At 37.2% G+C, this 20,826-nt stretch overlaps 1 protein-coding gene across 8 annotated transcripts in view; it reads right to left on the bottom strand.

Moving 5' to 3' along the window:
* Nucleotides 1-20,508, bottom strand: part of LOC128983673 (peroxisome biogenesis factor 10) — a 60,516-nt gene extending 40,008 nt beyond the window's left edge. The window contains exon 1 of one of the 8 annotated variants that reach the window (XM_054403066.1): nt 20,464-20,508. Coding sequence is in view for 3 of the 8 variants with exons in the window: in XM_054403068.1 (XP_054259043.1) it covers nt 9,530-9,705 (176 nt within the window). In the remaining 5 variants the exon portion in view is untranslated. Of the gene's footprint in view, nt 1-8,458; nt 8,473-9,529; nt 9,738-20,072; nt 20,283-20,463 lie in introns of those variants that run through there. The other 7 variants (XM_054403065.1, XM_054403067.1, XM_054403064.1 and 4 more) reach the window with 7 other exon arrangements.
* Between the last annotated feature and the right edge of the window lie 318 nt (nt 20,509-20,826).

Raw genomic sequence — 20,826 nt, 5'->3', positions numbered from 1 at the left:
ACCGAATCAATCAGCTATAGGCCAGGGAGCAGCGAGTATCCGTCTTCTGATGGTAGTTGAACTGTCACAGAGTAGGTCGACCGTGTCGCAGAGACCATTCCCAAGCCTCATCATCCTTGCCAGTGGACCGTGGAAGTCGTAGGAACGCTGGTAATGGCGCCTGCTAAACAAGTCACGTGACCGAGTTCTGGATGGAAGGCGAAAGTCCACTTGTGACAGAAGCATGGGACAGTCCAGCTGACCACTGATAAGCTTAGCAAGGAACAGCACATCTGCTATACAGCGTCTCACTTCCAGGTCAGGGAGGAAAAAGTTAGCCTGAAGTCCAGCAAATGGAATTTCCCTGTAGTGCAGTCCCTGACGAATCCCCAGTAGTCTCACGAACTTCCTCTGCACAGCCTCCAACTTATCGATCAGACCCAGGTGGTAAGGGGACCAGACAGGGCTGGCATACTCCAGGAGCTGACGCACAAAGGATGAATAGAGAGTCTTTAATACGAGAGCATTTGTCATACCACGAGTCGACCTAGTGATGAAACCCAGCATCCTATAAGCTCTTCTGCATATGTCGTTGACATGTGCATTAAATGAGATGTCCGAAGAAAATGTGACACCCAGATCCTTCATCGTATTCACTCTTCCAAGGGGCTGGTTATTCAGTGTATACTGGAAATGGTGCAGGTTGTGCATACGACCAAAGGTCATAACGGAGCACTTAGAAAGATTTAACTTCATGTTATTAACAATGCACCAGTCCAATAAATTGCTGAGACTTGTCTGCAGGCGAGTAAAGTCCTCATCACTGGAGACCACGGTGTATATCTTCACATCGTCAGCAAAGAGTAGAGCGTCGACGAGAAGAACAGACGTTATGTCGTTGATGAACAAGGTGAATAGGTGTGGCCCGAGTAACGACCCTTGAGGAACACCGGAGGTTTGCAGAAATTCTTGGGAAAGCGCACCAGGCAGTTTGACTCTTAGGCGCCGGCAATGCAGATATTCGGAGAACCAGGAAAGCAATGGGCCATGGATTCCATAAGCTTCTAGCTTGCTGACAAGGATGGAGTGGTCAACTTTGTCAAATGCCTTCGCAAAATCGATAAAGGCAACATCAAGCTGTTTACCTGATCCCATAGCAGATAATATGCTTTCCTCAAATATCATCAGGTTGGTGACGGTTGATCTAGAGGAGGTAAAACCATGTTGACTGGGACTTATTAGCGGTTTTAGAAAGGGTTTAAGGCGAGAGAGCACTAACATTTCAAACACTTTCCCCACTGATGAAAGGATGGTGATAGGTCTATAGTTCTCGACTTTCGATGGATCGTCTCCTTTTAGAATCGGAACAATGTGCCCCGTCTTGAGAGTCTCAGAGAATATTCCTTGTTGAATGGACAAGTTGAATAACATAGTCAGCGGTTGGGCCAAAGTGTCGCTGCAGTGTTGGAGGAAGGATGGAGGCACATTGTCCGGGCCAGCACCCTTCGTAACATCAAGTTTCCTGAGAACTTCTAAGACTTCCAATACAGAGAAGGAGATGATCGGTAGTGTAGAGTTGGCATTGAAGTTAAAAGGAGGTGGTGAAACTACGGGCTTCGAGAAAACCGATGAAAAGAAGGTTGAAAACATTTCAGCTCTCTCCTGAGGTTCATTGGAAGAGTTTCCATTAAAACTAATAATAGATGGTATGACAGGAGATCCACCAGAAGAGCGAACAAAGCTCCAGAAGCATTTAGGGTTGTGAGGAATCGAATTTTCTATGTGCCGCAAATAGCTTCTATGACATGTACGACTCAGATTCCTGCAGACATTACGCAACTCGCAAAACCTTGAATAGTGCACTGGAAGGAATGTTTGCTTGTAGCGCTTATGGGCTATTTTCTTTTGAATAACCAAATTTATGAGCTCCGCAGAGAACCACTTGGGGAAAGATAAGGTTCCGATTCGTTTTATGGGACTGCACTGCACGCAAATATCTCCAAGCACTGCAATCACTCTTCCAAAACACTCATTGAGGTCAACTGAGTCGTGCAAAAAGGAAAGGTCCGTTGATGCAAGTAATTCAGAAGCAGCATACAGATTGCACTAACGAAGATTTGGGCAGGTGTAGAATCCAGCATGAGGTAATCTTCGAGAAACTGGCAGTGAGAAAGACAAAGGAGGATGATGGGGATCAGCTTGAACTAGGTACTCATCAGCAACGTGAACGGAGACCGAGTTGAGACTACAAAAAATCAAATCCAATGTTACTTGTCTGAAATTCCTTATGTGATTAATTTGGACTAAGGAGTGGAGTTCAGCGAGGTTTTCAAGAAGTTCTATCTTGGGTCGATCAATAATGGGCTCTTCAGGCGTAGTGCAGTCATACGAGGCGATGTTATAGTCACCAGCTAGTAGTAAGGAAGATGACGAGGGCAAAGAAGATACTACTTCGTCCACCGACTCGCAATACTCATTATATGTAGATACAGGTTGTCCTGGGGGAATGTAGACACAATTCAGTACCAGTTTGTAGGTGGGCAGAGACACGTAGAGATTCTCAATGGATGAATCATTAACTATTTAATGCGATTGAATACAATTTTTAATCGCAATTAGTACCCCGCCACCCGACGCTTTGTTGCTCAAAAGAATGCTTCTATCTTTCCTATAAATCGTGTAGCTGTTGTTTGCCTGGAGCTCAGAGTTGGAAATGTCTGAGTACAAGTTCGTTTCACAGAGCAGTAGCGCGTCATATATGTTGCAAGCCAGGGAATTTTTGAAGTCTGTAAGTTTTGTTCGGAGGCCATTAACATTTTGGAAGTATACATTTAAATTATGTTTGCCGTTGGAAGATATTCGTTTTTTTAACAATCTTGGGTATTCCGTTAACATATTTGATAGTCAGGTCCTGCTCTCCAGAATCCGTACGGGCTTTAAGAGTGTCCCGCAAATCCGAGAGGTACTGTCTTTCTTTCAAAGTACGGTCACGAGCAAGAGAGACACCATTCAAGCAACCAAAACTTCGAAAGAGTGTGGATGCCTCGCCCTCCAACGAGAGGCAGAGCTTGATTGCCCGAGGCTTATCCTTGTTAGTCTTCCCAATTCTGAAGAAACGGGCGCTATTTAAAGAAGGTCCAAGATCGCAGCATTCCAGAATTTGTTTTATGAGGTCCTTGTCGTGAGCCTTCACAGTTTCGGGCAAAGTTGACTTGCATTCTCTAAGCCCAAGAATGATTACGTTGCGTGCCCGACGCTGTCTGTCGTTGACTTCCTCTACAAGGTTTTCAAATTGCGAATCGTTATTGGCGGTATTGTTCTTTAGATCGTGAAGTTCACCCTCAAGCTTCTCAATGCGTGGCTCTAAAGAATTTAACTTACTACTCAGTTTGTGTATATCAGATTTTATCTCCTGCAACCCATCAGAAATTCCCCTGCAGCCCTTCACTTCTTCTTTTGTTGCGAGTTGGGAGAACTTGTTGAGTAATTCGTCCATTTTATTCATGAGTTGCAGCGACGGGTTAGAGCTTATAGGTTGACAATCCATTCTCTGGCAGTACCATTTTTTATTTTCATTACTGGCATATGAAGAATACTCGGATTTGGTTACGCCAATGCATTTTATATGAAACCATCCTTGGCAATCAGAATCACATTGTAGTCCATCTTCGGTATCAAATACCTTCTTCACACATACTCTACAAGTTGTAGAATCTGCCATAATAATCAGTGATACTTTATATAGCACTACTTGCTTGTAACGATGAAGAGAGATCTAGATGGCAGTGAAAAAAATTTATGCGCAGGTCTCTCTTTAGATACGTGTAATCTTGACACAGGTGAGTGACCAGTGACGTGACGTGGGTTATTGACAAGACAGACGACAGGTTATTGTTTAATCATGTTAAACAGATTTATTGTATGAAAATAAGTGTCTAAGTGGTATGCTTCAGAGTCTACACAGGGGGGCAAAATTTAGATTTCTAAGTTACAATAGGCCTACCTAGAACTGAATGCACATTTATGGTTTGATGAAATCAAAGCATTTAAGGCAAATGATGCTTTCATGTTTTTTCATGTCAACTTCAACCTGGCCTTTGATAATTTTTTCCCAATAAAATGTAAAAAGTTGCATGTTGGCAAGTCAGGGGTTTCTAAAAATAATTATGTGCATGTTGTTAAGGACTGTTATACCCCTGAACTTTCTAGGCTAAATAACATGATAACTTTAGTTAATGACTTAGTGAGTGTAAGACCTGATCTGTCTAACCTGCTTGAGGCTCAGAACACAATACCGTAAGAATGTAAGGGATGCAAAGATCAACTCAAATGCCGCATACATAACAGGGGCTTCCAATCCCTGTAAGGCAGTCTGGAATTTAATAAATAAAAATAGGCCTCAAACAAAGTCTGATATTCTTGATCCGTCTTTCGCATCTGCTGATGAATTTAATTCGTACTTTGTTGAGTCCATCTTGTCAACCCTTCCACATGTAACGCAATGCTCCCCTGTGATCCTGTCAAGTTCAAGCCATTAGGTATAATGGTGCACCTACTTTTGAATGGAAACCTGTATCGGTCCAAGACATTATTAATGCTGTTTTGGGCTTTAAACTCTCTAACAGTAAAGGTGTGTATGGCATGACACCTAATCTTTTGAAACACATTGTGTGGGCACTGGCACCTATACTAGCCCATTTGGTCAATGTATGCTTTTTAGTAGGTATTTTTCCTGCTCAATTAAAAGTCTCTAGAACTGTGCCTGTCTATAAAAAAGTCCTGTGACAATGTTGCAAGTTATCGACCAATATCGTTGATTCCTGTATTTTCCAAACTGTTTGAAGCTATTATGTTTGCTCAATTGTACAACCACCTTGAAGCACACAGCCTTCTAGTGCCTGGTCAATTTGGCTTTAGGAAAGCCAAATCCACCATATTGGCTGTTGATTCTATTGTACAATTAAGTTAATTGTTGATGCTTTTGAGTCTAAGAAATCTACTTCCGTAATACTTTGTAACCTCTCTTGCGCTTTTTATTGCGTGTCACATGAAATTTTGCTCCTGAAATTGGGGAAATATGGCCTAGAAGGCAGTGCTCTTAGATTGGTCAAATCCTACCTGACTTACCGCCAACAGGTTGTAAGTTGGAATGGTATTACATCCAAACCATTAGCTGTAAGACACGGGGTTCCGCAAGGTTCCATTATGGGACCTCTGTTGTTCTTAGTGACAATCAATGACCTCTCAGACTTAAAGGTAATTGCATGTTGTATGCAGATGATACTTTCCTTGTATCATGTAAAGCGACCCGTGAACAAGCAGAGCTGTCTGTTACGAAGATTTTTGAGTCAGCCTCTAATTGGTTTGTTGACAGTAAAATTAGTGCTCAATAATGAGAAAACACAGTGTAAACATATTTGTATTTTAATCAAATTCTTAGATTTCATTCGTAGTCATATTTCGTAAAATTCGTATTAGGCCTATTTCAAACCTTTAAATAAATCCAAAGTAAATTAAATATTAAATTTTCTAATACAAAGGGACATGTAGAATGGCTCCGACGAGTCTACAAGAGGTATCATATTAGAGGTCCCGGGCAATGAACACACAACGTGACTTCTACAGAAACTGCTGATCGAAGTGGCAGCCAATCATAGCATTGAGTGCCAAAGGTATCAGCTATGATTGGACACTGTAGGCGGGGTTAATTTGAATTATGGGACATCTGGAAGAAGGAAGGGACAGGAGGAGCAAGATGGCATCAGTGTGGAAGAAGATTTGGGAGGCTTAGGACGGGGCCGGATCGAGCAGGTCCCATTTATATCTATATAGGATTGGTAAAATCTGCCACCTAAGAATACGTCCTAGTCCGAACTACTTCACCTACTCAACCCAAACCGAGAGAAGAGATTCCACGGGGTCGTCATCCGCCATCGAGGTCCAGGAGCAACCACCAAGTCATCCGACAACGGAGACAAGGGGAGGCCTGGACATCCACGAGACGTCATCTCGGGGAATCATCTAACCTCAAGATCTTCTCCTCGGTATGTCAAAAATTCCAATTATAATTCCAGGAACAAAATTTTTAGGAGAAAGAAGATCAATTTAAATTTGAAAATACCCCCACCGCAGCAAACCTGCAGACTAAGCGAACTTCAACTTGTCTGATTACACTTTTACTCAAATATTTCCATAATTCACAATTTAAATAACATTAGATGTAACGAGTGCTTAGGTTTGCTGCTACGGGGAAGGTAAAAAGTGTTTTTTGACCATACGTCAATAGTATAGAATGAAATAAATAAATTTGCCAAATTTTATCAACATATATCCATAAACAAGTAAACTACAACAGTTTACATTTTCTTTATAAGAATAACATGAGAATTTTAAATTGCACTATTTTTTAATTTTCTCCGTGACCGTTAGGCATATAAGAGCGCCTCAATATACTAAATTATTTTTTTTTTTAAGCTCTACAAAATGGTTTAAAAAGTTTAGATCGAACAACCATATTAAAGTTTGGATCTTTCTGAAGAGATCGGTTTTCATTTTAATGTTCTAGGATCAGTAGAACCAAAGATATTTAATTCAACGCAGAGCTATAAAATCGCTGAAAACGGGCATTCGAGTAACAAAAAAATGGCCCTTATACAGTGGAAAAATAAAATAATTGTATTTTTGTACTTCTAATAATAGGCTTATATACTTTCAAAGATAAAAATATCAAAACATTTACAAATCTTGAAGCAACCACCTTTGAACCACTTGAAATGGATTGACCCAAAAGCACACTAGTGAGCCACTGACATAGGTACCAAATAAATACTGTAAATAGTGGGTTTGGGACTAAAATGTCAGGAGAAGTAAAGTAGGCCTAGCCTAGAAATTCAATACAGAACAATGTAACTTGCAGCCCAATAATTGGGTGTAGGCCTACTACTCTATTCGTTTTATTTCATAATAAAACTCGGCAGAGAACATGTTTCCAGTCGGACGTCAATTTGTCATGACACACACACTGCTTTCGGCCCTGAAGATGTGATCTCATCCATTTTATGAATTGTCAGCGAAAGCTTTACTGAAGTCAAATAATGTCAAAATGGTACATTGCCTACGATCCATAGCAAATCGTACAAAATATCATCAGTGATATGAAGCATTGCTGTTTCAGTGCTAAAATATTTACGGAAACCTGACTGAAATATGTTAAGAATATTGTTTTGTGACAGAAAGTCAGACACTTGGGAGTGAACAACTCTTTCTAGGGCTTTGTTAATTCTGAGCAATTACTTGGTCAACCCCAAACTTTTTCATATTTTACTACGGTCATAAGGATGTTCTCAGAAAACAAGAAATATATCATCCAAGCCCCGCAAGGCCATCTTACAGGTTGCCAAGCGATAAGAAGGTTCAAAGTCTACGCGATAACAGTGACTTGCGGGAGACTTGCGGAAGGCCAGTTGTGACAGTACCGTTATGTTATGTTATGTTGGGTTAGGTTAGGTTAATTCATATTATTAACCTATCATATAATATAATTCATACTTATACCTCCAGGATCATTATGAATTAACCTACCCTAACCTAACCTTGTGGGGCTTGAATTATATGTTTCTTGTTTTCTGAGAACATCCTTATGACCGTAGTAAAATATGAAAAAGTTTGGGGTTGACCAAGTAACTTAATTGCTCAGAATTGCCTGAACAACTCTTTCTAGGGCTTTAGAGAGAGCAGGAAGAATGCTTATTGGTCTGTAGTCTTGCAGAAGCGATGGGGATGAGATCTTATTCAAGGGACGGACAAGTGCAGACTTCCAATTTTCTGGGAAAATGCCTAAATCTCAGTGAGGTGTTGAATATGAAAGTTATTGTTGGGAGGAGAGCAAACAAGATACATTTAATTAAGGAAATTGGAATTCTGTCAGAACCAGTGGCATCAGACGTTATCCGTCTTATAGCCTTCAAAACATCAACCTGCAATAAGTTACTGGCTTAAAGTTAAATTGAGGAATAGTATTAGGCAATCGACATAATTTTAACTCAGTTAAATGGTTCTGACCTATTTTAATGTTTTCATGTGATGAAACTGATAAGAAATAATTGTTCTATTAGGCTATCAAATGAAACTGTTATAACCTAACCTAACAACAAAACTTGCTGATAATGAAAAAATCACATAAAGGTTTATTAATTGAATCGATAGTTAGTAAGTAGTATGGCCCAGTTAAGAAACCGTTCCCATTTTCCAACCAAGAGAACTTAAACCTACAACATATAAAAAACCAACAACAAAACATCCTCAACAAAGCACCAAGAACAAGGAGCAACAGCCGATGACGTGAGGATAAGAGAAACGGTTAACATTAACTTAAACTTAGGAAACTAGTCTTTTTTAGGAAAGTCACAAAGCAAAATAGAAAATTAATTAAAGATTTCCATTATAAACTTAAGATGTTCAACATCAAAACAAGAATAACCTCCTCATAACTATGTTGCATCAAAAGTCAAAATACAGACGTCAGCGTCAGACGTCACCTCGATAGGGAAGTGAATCGAATCGAAGGGAGAAGGGACCCGATGTCCGATATAGGGCCATCACAATGATAAGAGACAGACCGAATCCACCCTAAAGAGTAGGCCTACCTTATTTACACTGAAACCAAAGATTTCATTACGGAATTACGGTCCCCATTCACTTCTATCCCTTGCCTCTTTATAGGTTGATCGCAGTCTGGAGTAATAATAATCTATCTATATATTAATAGGCAAGCATGTTTCTTTAACCTTTTTTCTCGGCTGGGGTTTATGGGCTTTATGGGTTGCTATGCTGGTGACAAAATAACAACGAAATATAAACAGAAAATCAAAACAAATGTAAGAAATTCCAAACACATGTTTTATTTACAGTGTGGGGTGAAAATGGAGAAGTCTGTACAGTGCAATTAATTTGATTTTTACTAGAAGCAGTTAAGCTGTGGGGGAATATCTTTGAAGATGAACCTTTTTAGTGTGATCATCAGTTCATACGTGTCAAATTTTGAGGTTAAATCAAAACAAACAAACTGTCATAATATATTCTTTTAATTGACAATAGTTAAATATACCTACTTACACTACTTTAAAAAAAACTCACTTGGTCATTAGAGAATATTTGTGGAATATTTAGTGAAATAGACACGTGATTTCTGATTCCAAATCGACTAATGAATAAATTATTATAAAATTATTGTCTTCAAATTAATTTAATTAAATTGGAGATGAGGTTGAATCTATGTCTGAAAGGAGAATAACATTAAGAAATAGGTATAATGCAATAGTTCCAAAACCAAATTTAACAGCTTTCAAGAAATTTTATTTATACCTTGCACCTAAAATGTTTAATGCTCTACCATCCAATCTCAAAACCATCTCAGAAGCAGATTTTTCTAGGCAGCTGTGGCCTTATTTATTATGTTTGGAAAATGCTGAAATGTACTTTTATGGAATTTAGTATATATACAGTAGTATAGAAGTGACTAATATAGATAATAAGTAATATAAATACTTACTCTGTTGTATCATTTTTGTTTGCAAGTGTATTGACTTTTACTCTGTACTGAAGAAAGAAGATCACTGTGTAGAACTCACTCTCACTGTATATATTATAACCAAGTGATATAAGTGACCGGACAAAACCGCCTCTTCGATTTTTAGAACATAAGATAGTGTATAAATCCACCAACATAGGTTTTTAACCTAAGGTGGTTATTGTTTTTTTCTTTTTTCATGTGTAAATGTATTTTGTGTTGTGTATGGAAAAAACAATAAAGATTTCTAAAAAAAAAAAAAAATTAAGTGATGATTTCTTTGAAAATAATTAATTTAACATGAGCAAACGGGTGGCGTCGTCCTGAAATCCAGCTACTAGGTCACGAATTGTGGATATTTATAGGGATGCACTGTGGATGTGATGCTCCCTGGTGTGGATGAACGTCCGCACTAGTGAGTACTACGACTATCCGCAGTACTATCCTGATAATTAGACCAATTCGTAAATTACAAGGAAAAAATGTGGTTCGGATTCCACTATAAACTGTAGGTCCCTCAGTTGCCATTAGCTGTATGGGCTAAATTAACAGCTGTGTCTAAGGAACATGTCGGCCTTAGTCACTAACAAGACTACAAGATCGCGCCACTCATCCTACACTCATCCTTCACTCATATTTGGGTTAAAATACGCACATAGTGGCGTCCCCATCTTAAATAATTGATAATTGAATTAATTGATACTTTAAATATTGAATCTTCTTGCAAAATTAATGTAGCCTAGATCATTATACCTATTAACCCTTTGAGTGCCAACGTCCAACGAGCCAAAAGTGCCGACGTCCGGCCGACCGGACGTTTTTAGAACGAGCCAAAAGTGCCAACGTCCGGCTGACCGGACGTTTCGTAATGATCGAACAGTTGTCATAACAACCGAATGGATACTCGGATTCTTTTAACCTATATATTAACATTGAGTCGAAAGTTACTAGATGCGATACATCGATTTTCGTTGGTCGAAATATCGAAAATTCGATTTTTACGAAATTTTAACCTAAAAATCGCCAGATCGCGCTAGGCATTTTTAGCGCGACCTTCGGGGAAAATCACTGGCATTTTTTGAGCGTTACTTTTATTTCTCGCCTGGCACTCTAAGGGTTAGTAGAATAATGTATTTGCTGTGACTGGGATACACATGATAAACTGTAGGGACATAATGATCATTTACGTTTTGTTTGGAAATATCTCAAGACCCAGACCTACCTTTTAAGGGTTTTAAGTTAGAGGTCACAATTATATACTCTCGAAATGACGAGATAAACCTTTATAGACTAAAGTTTTGAGTTTTGACCCATTTAAATGATAATTACAGTAGAACCACTTTAATCCGAACCCCTGTAATCCGAACGTCCACTAATCCGAACGCCTCATTGCTGTAAGATACTCTATACACAGTACAGTAGTTCTTCATTGTATACTGTATTTATTGATATACGCACTATAGTTATTTGTAAATTGTAATGTATAGTACTGTTTATTCCCTATATTTACTACTGTATTAAATAAACACTGTATTTTACTTTATAAAGCATTTTTCACTTTTCCCTAGCGGTAATTATTCCGTATAGGTGCCTCCAAACGAATTTTTAATTTTGATATCTAACTTTATAGTTTTTTACCTCCTGAATCCAAATATACCATTATTTTTCACAGCTGATGAATATTTCTCAAGATATCGCCGTAATAATATACAACAAGATGAAAATCACCTGATTAAGTTACTTTTCACTTTCTAAGACCAATAAGATAATAATGTATTATTGTTACCAGTACTTTATCCTTATTGATGATTTATTGATTTATATTTAGCCGTTTAGAAATTACATATTAAAATGGTGCTATTCTAACATAACCTAATCTAACCAAACCTCTAGAATGTGAAAGCAAACTCCTTTTGATGTCAGAAAAGGCATGTCAGGGTGATAGGTCGTGCTTTATGTGAATTGGTGACTGCATTAAGTCCGAAGGTAGGTTAGATTAGGAAGGTAAAGTTTAGGTTATAATGTAGCCGTCAACCGGGGCTAATATGAACACACCAAAATATTGGGGCTAATATGAACAATGACTTAAAAAGTCATTTATCTGGGATTTTAAATCATGAAAAAAATATAATTAGAAAGGAAATTTATTGTATTTTTTGTGTCCATAATGAGAAAACTTCAAATTTGACTTTTAGGTACTTTAAAAAAATACTTTGTTAAAACAATTTTTTCCGCCCAAAAAACTTTTCCGCGCAAAGTGAAAACTTTTGTTATAACAATTTTTACATTGGTTGTAGGAATAATCTTAAGCCTGCATTTTGTTAAATAAGAATTGGGGATTATTTTTCTTTTCCCAAAGTTAAAATATATTAATAACAGCCAAAGTTATAAGCTTTCAAAGTTGGGGGGCTAATGTGAACAGTGAATGGGGGCTATTGTGAACAGTGACATGGGGCTATTATGAACAACAATATATACAGTACATTTGGTTAAAAATGTGTTTCTCACTTTTATATTTTTCCAGATGTGTTCTAACTTTCACTTTCTACTGGCTAATAGATTTTTTTTTCAGGTGGCTTTTTTTTGGAGTCTGGCTTGACTAACCAAAAACAAAACAATAACATACTAACCTAAAAGTTGTGTGTTGTGATTGTTGTGCATTTACTGAGTAAAGAGAAGATGCTTGTGTTTAGATTAGTGCTAAGTGAACTTAAATAATTCTAATTCAAAATTTATGGACTCTCATACTTAATATTTATTTGTGAAAACAAAAATGGTGCGAAATTACAAAAGTAAAGGAACAAGGAAGAAATACCCCCAGAATAAACTTGACCAGGCACTTCAAATGGTAAATAAAGGTACACCTGTTCTAAAAGTTGCTCAAGAACTAAATATTCAAAGAAATTATTTAATAAGATATATTAAAAAAACTGAAAATATCAGGCTTTATTCAGCCTTACATAGCCCTAACACCGAAACTAGGCCAAATGCAAACCTCTCACTAGATGTTGGCCTAGGCCCATCCAGCCCTAATATCAGTACAAATGCAAACCACTTACTACATGTAGGCCTACCTTCAAATGAAAATGCAGAGGTTATACCTACATCTATGCCTATGCCAAACCTTCCAAAGTTACCAGGCCATCAGTTGGCATTAGGAGTGGAAACGGAGAAAATACTTGCAGAGCATCTTAGAACCATGGCAAAAAATGGGTTTGCTTTAAGCAAAGAAGAATTGCTTGATTTGGTAAAAGATTATGTGGACCAAAATCCTCTTACCGGCTCTGTCCCATTTAAAAACGGTCGACCTGGACATGACTGGTACAAGAACTTTTGTAAACGCCAAAAACTGTAAACGCCAAAAACTGAGTCTCAAGAAAATGGAAGCTCTCGAAAAGGCACGAAAAGTAAATACAAGTGACCCTTTTGTAATATATGAGTTCTACGACCTCTTGGAAAGCCAAATGAAGGCGCTTCAGCTGGAAAATAAACCAGCACACATTTTCAACCTGGATGAAACTTCATTTTGCTCTGACCCTTCAAGGATAAAGCTTGTGTCTGGAATAGGTCAAAAAGCCCACAGAGTTCAAGAGGGCACGGGGCGAGAAAATACCAGTGTTTTGGCATGCTGTAATGCAGCGGGAAAGGTTTTATCCCCTTTAATCATATTTCAGGGGGGCTAACTTATGGTCAACCTGGAAAGGTGATCGAGATTTACCAGGCACCTTTTATGCTTGTAGCGAGAAAGGCTGGATGACATCGGTGATTTTTCACGAATACATCCAAAAGTTTGCCGAAGAAGTTAAAGAACAGCCAATCCTTTTGATATTTGATGGTCACATGACTCACCTAGATGTGGATACTGCAAAGTTTGCCAGAGAAAACGAAATAACCATTTTGAAACTGCCAGCTCATACCACCGATGTCTTACAGCCCCTGGATACGGCTTGTTTCAAAACCCTCAAATACATGTGGGACCAGAAAATCTTGGAGTGGTACAGAGCCAACCAAAGGAAGATGCAAAAAAGTGAATATGTCAATATCCTTTGTAGTATCTGGCATTCAGGTCTGACGTCACCAAATGTGATCTCAGGTTTCAGATGTGTAGGTCGTACCTTTTGACCGGAAAAAGTACCCTGAGGCCCGCCTAGATCCAGAGAAGCTCAAAAGATACAATGAAACGAAAGAAAAGAACTGTGCTCCATCAGAAGACCTAGAGCCTATTGGCCAGGAACCTATTGGCCTAGTCCTAGACCTCTTTTCTAATGAAGAGTTAGAAGATTTAAGCATTAGAGGCCTACTTTCTGAAGCAACAGAGCCCGAAAATAATGAGATTTCTGTAGGACTAGATGTGAACATGCCATGTACATCTGCCACAGCACGACTGCATACTTTACCTAAAGGAGCTCCTCAAGATAGGCCTATCACAAACAGTCCTAGAAATGAACCTGAACGTTCTACTGGTAGTCCTTCAACACCTATTGCTGCTACAGTAAACCCAGGATCCTTTGAGAGCTTACTGCTACAGAAAATAAACGGAACTTGAGCACCAAAGAAACAACATCGAAAAGTTGATACTCGAGCAAAGGTAATCACGAGTGAAGAATGGATTAAAATTACCACCGAGCAGATTAAAAATTATGCAAAAAACAACAAACCAAAAGGAACTGGGCCTAAAAACGTTGACCTAAAGCGGAAGAAAGCAGCACAAGAAAATAGGCCTACTAAACCTAGATGCAAAGGGTTAAAATTTGTTAAAGAATACAAAAGAATTAGGCCTAAATTCCGCATTGAGAGCAGCGACAGTGAGGACAGTCTAGGAGTAGCAGATTTGAACGACATAATTCAACCCTCAGAATTAGATTATCAAGATCTAGACAGCCCAGAAAATCTAAAGGTTGGTGACTTCATTTTAGTAAAATGCAAAGGTGGAAGCCGCCAAAGTACCACCTTCCGCTATGTCGCTACAGTGTTAAAAACACTGGCTGACGGGGAGATCGAAGTGATGGGATTTAAATCCTGTGATGAGGAAAAAAAATCATTCCTGAAAAAAGAAGATGATATATTTATTGTTTCTACCACTGACATTTTGGGGAAACTTCCAGCCCCTAATGTATGTGGAACCAGTGATAGACATAAGTATGTCTTCGACAAAATTGTCGAAGTTTTTGAGGCGTAAGTTCCTCAATAAACTTCTTTGAAGGCCTTACAGTGATAAAACAGTTTTAATTTTACAAAGACAACAGTTAAGGTGTTGAATAGGCCTAGCCCACATTTTTATATTTACCTAATAGGCCTAAAAGTGCAATAAACTGTCATTTGCCTAAACGAACAATTTGCATTGTCTTAAATTATTGTTTTTTTAAGTGCTTTAAACAATTTGTATGTGGAAGAAATTTTTAATAAATACTCAGGTATGTTGACAGATAATTTTTTTCTTGTTTATATCTTATTATTAGCCCTGTATAATATTTATAAATGGTTTTAAAAAAAAGGGTTACCGTAGGGCGACCCGCGGCTCTCCAAAGATACCTTCATATCTCAAAAACTATTTAAGATAAAATATTGAGACTTATTGCAACTGGTAGACTAGACCCTAGGCTTGTTCACAACAGCCCCACATATGCCTAGTGTTGTAAATAACAGCGTTATTAAGAGTGTTCACATTAGCCCCATGGGCTGTTCACATTAGCCCCGCTAAAAGGGGCTAATGTGAACAGTGGTTTTTAATTTTTTTTTATAATAAATAGATTCAGCTAAAAGAGCTGTATACACTACTATTTTTTCTTTTCTTCTGTCATTTACCATTTTTTAGTTAATGTCAAAAGTTTACTTTTTTTGTTCATATTAGCCCCGGTTGACCCCTATCGAGTTGTTAGTTTATGTTGCCTGCAGACTGTTTTTGTAAAATTAAAATCCTGAGAAAAACACTTCAAATTACTTTTTCAAAAATGCTGACATGCCTAAATAAGAACCAACTACATGTAATTAGTCCACCAGTCCATCTATATCTCCATAATGTGATGAAATTCCTATTATAGAGAACATTCAAGTTATTTGACTACAGAATCACTTGAAATGTTATCCATCCTATCTTGTTTATTGTAATGTTAAGTATGTTTTTATATCTTGAGAAATATTCATCAGCGGTGAAAAATAATAGTATATTTGGATTCAGGAGGTAAAAAATTATAAAGTAAGATATCAAAATTAAAAATTCGTTTGGAGGCACCTATACGGAATAAATACCTCCCTAGCTTTTATGTTAACTTAACTTATGTAAAAACAACAATATGTTCTGTAATCCGAACTATTCAATAATCCAAACTACCCCCGGTCCCAATTAGTTTGGATTAAAGAGGTTCTACTGTAACAGCTAAATTGTATTGGTAATAATTAACTTATGCAATCTGATAAGTTTACCAGGTACCAAACAGGAAAACGTCATACAATAGGCCAAGGAAGCAAGATTCGAGTTTGGTTTATAAAACGCAGTAGGCCTAGCCTAAATACTGAATATTTTCTTATAAATCAGACAATGACATAGGGATACTAAATTAATTTATTTGATCTTAAAAATGAAAATTCTTTCGTAAGTAACACAGCATTGTCCCAACTATTGTGTCACTGTGAAAATAGAAAAGTCAGTACATTACATATTCTTGGTCGATTTTTCGACCACTGGACGACCTCTTAGTATTTAATTTTATAATATGCAACCAGCGAACACATAATAAAATAGAAGCGCTACTCGGAGCGCAGGAGCGTGGCAGTCTGACTAGCCGACGAAACGGACAAAGATGGCGGCGCTAGCCTAGTCCCGGCGTCTGCAACGCGCTGGTCGTCTGCTATGCTTCGAGTCAGTGTTGTTTACATAGGCTTTGTTGAAATGTAAAAATACTTTTGTATAAAGATTACTTAGGTTTTTCTGGAAGTACATTGTCGTATTAGTATATTGTTGGAAATGTCTTAAAGTAAATCGATTGTTTTTACCGTAGTAAATCGATCTTTTTATCGCGGGAGAAATTTTTGTTTACAAATATATATCTGTTTAAAAAACATCTTTGTTCACATTATAAATCTGTCATATTAGTGTTATTTTATTTCTTGTGTCACGACAAACACGATGGCATTTTGAACGACATTTTTAGCGTCTTATTAACAATGTTAGCATACGTTAAAAAAAAAAAAAAATCACCATAAAGACTATTGTGAGTAAAAATTTTTAAATGCATGGAACTGTTAACAATAAACCTACCAATAAGCCATAACAATTTCAGAAAGATTGGCTGAGTAGTTTGTTTACAATTAAATTTTAAACTTCAGTGTTAATGCAGAGTTTCTTAAAAATCGGTACTTTTTAGGATCTTTCAACTATATAAATTTTTCTGGTAAACGGAATTTTTTTAATTTGTTACCACGTAAAATGTATTTAACCCAGATTATATTTAATTTTTGTCTCAACAAAATCTGATAATTCATCTCAAGAGATATTTAGGCTCAAACTCGAGTGCACATATTTAATTCCCCGACAGTAGTCCCGGCGTGTGCAGCGCGCTAGTCGTCTGCTATGCTTGATGAGAATAGTGAAGATATAAAGTTAAATGATTTTAGTGTAAAGAAAAACAATGTAATTGAGGACTTGACGAACAAAGTACTTGGACAATGTGTAGGTGTAAATTTGTTTCCAAATAGTACGCATTTCTCAGGATATGAAACAATATGGACAAAAATCATTTTTGTTTAGTACCTAGTTAAAATTATTGCTAAAAATATTCCAATGTTAGAGTTCGCTACTACTGTAAAATAAGTAACGAAAGTCTTCACAAAAATAAAATCAGGCAACATCTCAATAAAACTGTAGTTTTTCTGGGACAATAAATTGAGTGTAATTTTACAAATATATTTAGGAAGTTTAATTTAACTTACAGAATTATCTTTAGTTTATCTTGAATGATATTGAAAGCTAATTAGTCCTTAAAAGTTGTGCTAAACGGTTGAAAATTCTACATAGACAATATATTTGAAAATTTCTTTAATATACAGTATACAATATTACAGTACAACAGTATAAAACATTAAAACACTGCACGCTAAATGTATAGAAGACGGCCGGCGGCGCAGCGGGCGTGGCGCGGAGCAGCGGCAATGGATCCCTTTTGTACCTGATTTTTTTAGATAACCGAACATGATAAAAATTTTTGGTGAATCGTATAGTTAAATTTGGTTATTTATCCACAACTTTCCCGCTGACGAAATTTCTCTGACCAAAAAATAAAAAAATTCCTCGCAATACAACTTTTTCATGTCTGAAATTGAAAAATTAAACTACATAAGTATTAAACATATTTATAACTCAATTACTATCGTAACTAATAGTTTTATATTAACACCATCGTTTTCCTCAGTACCATATCTACAAGTGTGCAAAATTTCATAATTTTTTGTCAACTATTAATGTTGTTTATGATCGTGTATTTGTCGCGGGGTTTTTAATGCGAACTGTGCTCGCGGGTCTTGGATTCAGGCTGTATGACGGACCAAGATGGCGGATTTGGCCACACTTTCAGTGCATTTGGTTAAACGCCGTGTCCTCTCTATTATTATTATTATTATTATTATGTGCTCGCTGTATGCAACTTACGGCTGTTTTAAGATGTAATTTGTTTTATTGACCTAACCTAGTTGACTACAAAATTTTCTCACCAGATGTTTGGGATCAAGACTAATAACTCCTAGAGGAAGATCGCTTTATAGCGCCATAACTGAAAATGGGTTTGATTATGCTTCGACAGGCCAACCTACTTATTGGCCAACGGACCAAAACAAAGTGCCAGATTTATTAGATTTTTGTGTACTAAAGGGCATTTCATTAAACTATATTGATGTAGAATCATCCCTTGATATTTCATCTGATTACTCTCCTGTTATCATAACATACAGTAAGATCATTTCTCTTAAAGAACAACCACCATTCCTTTGCAATAAATTCACTGATTGGGATCACTTTAGAGACTTAATAAACAGTAATATTGACCTGAAAATTCCGTTAAAAACCCCAACAGATTTGGAGGAATCAATTAATTACTTCAATACCACTATACAAAAAGCAGGTTGGGAAGCCACTCCTAAAGCAAAAACCTCGGTGACGAAATCGATAAACTATCCTTTGTTTATAAAAAAAACGAATTGCTGAGAAACGTAGGCTTAGACGGTTTTGGCAGAATACTCGAAACCCAGCTGATAAAAATAGCAAGAAATAGTAAACAAAATACAATAGCAAATAGTAATCATGCAGCTCAAACTTTAAAACGATGTTTAGTAAATCTAAAGAATGAATGGTTTTCCGACTTTACCAACAATTTATCTCCAACTGAAGCCACAGATTACTCCTTATGGAAATCCACGAGGTACGTAAAGTGACCAGTACAACATGTTCCACCAATCAGGAAAAATTATGGAAATTGGGCCAAAACTAACATGGAGAAAGCAAGTATATTCTCAAATTACTTTTCAGATGTATTCAAACCCTTAACTTACTTCCCAATCCACCAAACGACGAGAGTGATATTTTTGAATATTTGGATTCACCTAATCAATTATCTTTGCCTTTATCACCCTGTACACCGTCCGAAGTTCTAAAAGTAATACAAAAGGAAATAAACCCAAAAAAAGTCCCGGATACGATTTAATCACTGGCAGGAGTCTGAAAGAATTGCCACGAAAAGGAATATTATTGCTGACCTTCATATTTAAAGCAATATTACGGCTAGAATATTTTCCAGTTCAATTGAAGATAGCTCAACTTGTGGTAATTCCAAAACCAGGCAAACCACCAAATGAGGTCTCGTCCTACAGACCCATAAGTTTGCTTCCTGTTGTATCCAAATTATTTGAAAAACTAATCCTAAGAAGATTGAACCCAATTATAGAAGACTTAAATTTGATTCCTGAGCATCAGTTTGGCTGTCGGAAAGGACACTCTACAGTTGAACAAACCCACAGACTAGTAGACATCATTAAAAATTCATTTGAAACAAAAAAGTACTGTTCTGCTGCATTTCTGGATGTACAACAGGCATTCGATAAAGTGTGGCACACTGGACTTCTGTATAAACTTAAATCATTGCTCCCCCATTCTTTTTACAGTTTGTTAAAATCTTACTTAAATGAACGATTCTTCCAGGTTAAATTTCAGGAAATTTTATCCGACTTGAAACCTATTCAATCTGGAGTACCCCAAGGTAGTGTTCTTGGACCTGTTTTATATTTACTATATACCTCCGACATCCCCGTGGGCCAAAATATTACGGTTGCTACGTTTGCGGATGATACTGCATTTCTCTCCATTCACGAAAATCCTCAAGATGCTTCAAATCAATTGCAAGTTACATTAAATGATTTCGAACTGTGGCTAAAAAAATGGAGAACTAAAGTTAATGAAACAAAATCTTTATTACATATTACATTCACGCTGAGACACTAGTATTATGTTAATTCTAAGTGATTAAAGTAGAAGACTCACTTTTTACCTGGAAATAACGGTACAAAAATGATCCGAAGATTAACGAAGATTAGCTAGTATGGCAATAAAACATTTTGATTCTAAGGTAAATTAAGATAGTTTATCGTTTTGATTTCCTTTATCTAGGCCTACCTTCTATTCTATCTAGTGCTATTATTTTAGGTTAGGGTTCACTGTTCAGTGTTCGTTCACTTACACTACGAAACGAATAGCAATAGCAAGTATGGAAGTTGGTAGTGATGGCAAATGAATATCGATGTTTTCCAAACATCGATGTTTATCGTTTCAAACATCGATATTTTTATGCCATCGATTTCTTTTGAACGATACATCGATGTTTTGTGAAATTTTGCCATCACTAGAAGTTGGAAGTATGAGACTTGGTATTTACTCAGGGGAGGTATAGAAGAGGCTACGAAGACAGCTGAGGGCTTCTTATTAGCTGAGGGAACGCCATTACCGTAACAAAACGGTCGATAGCCATCAGCTTTGGTGTTCTAATGGATAGCGTATCGGGCTGATATACTGCAAATCATAGTCTATACGAGCTTCGTAAATAATATTGAAGGTTCACTTGAACTACAGGCTCGTATACTATACGAGCCGATCAAAAATATCACATAAATGAAGAGGGTTCACTTACTCTACAGATCATAGTGACTATGAGCGAAGCGTATGAATTCTTGAATAATTCAGGAGGGAACGCGCCAAGGCGCCACCACGTCAACCCGCCACCAAGTCAACCCGCCATCAA

The sequence above is a fragment of the Macrosteles quadrilineatus genome, unplaced genomic scaffold, assembly GCF_028750875.1.
Source record: "Macrosteles quadrilineatus isolate MER2022 unplaced genomic scaffold, UCM_ALF_1.0 Scaffold_1__1_contigs__length_201487025, whole genome shotgun sequence".
In the NCBI taxonomy this organism is placed as follows: domain Eukaryota; kingdom Metazoa; phylum Arthropoda; class Insecta; order Hemiptera; family Cicadellidae; genus Macrosteles; species Macrosteles quadrilineatus.
This window is presented reverse-complemented; position numbering and strand designations above follow the sequence as displayed.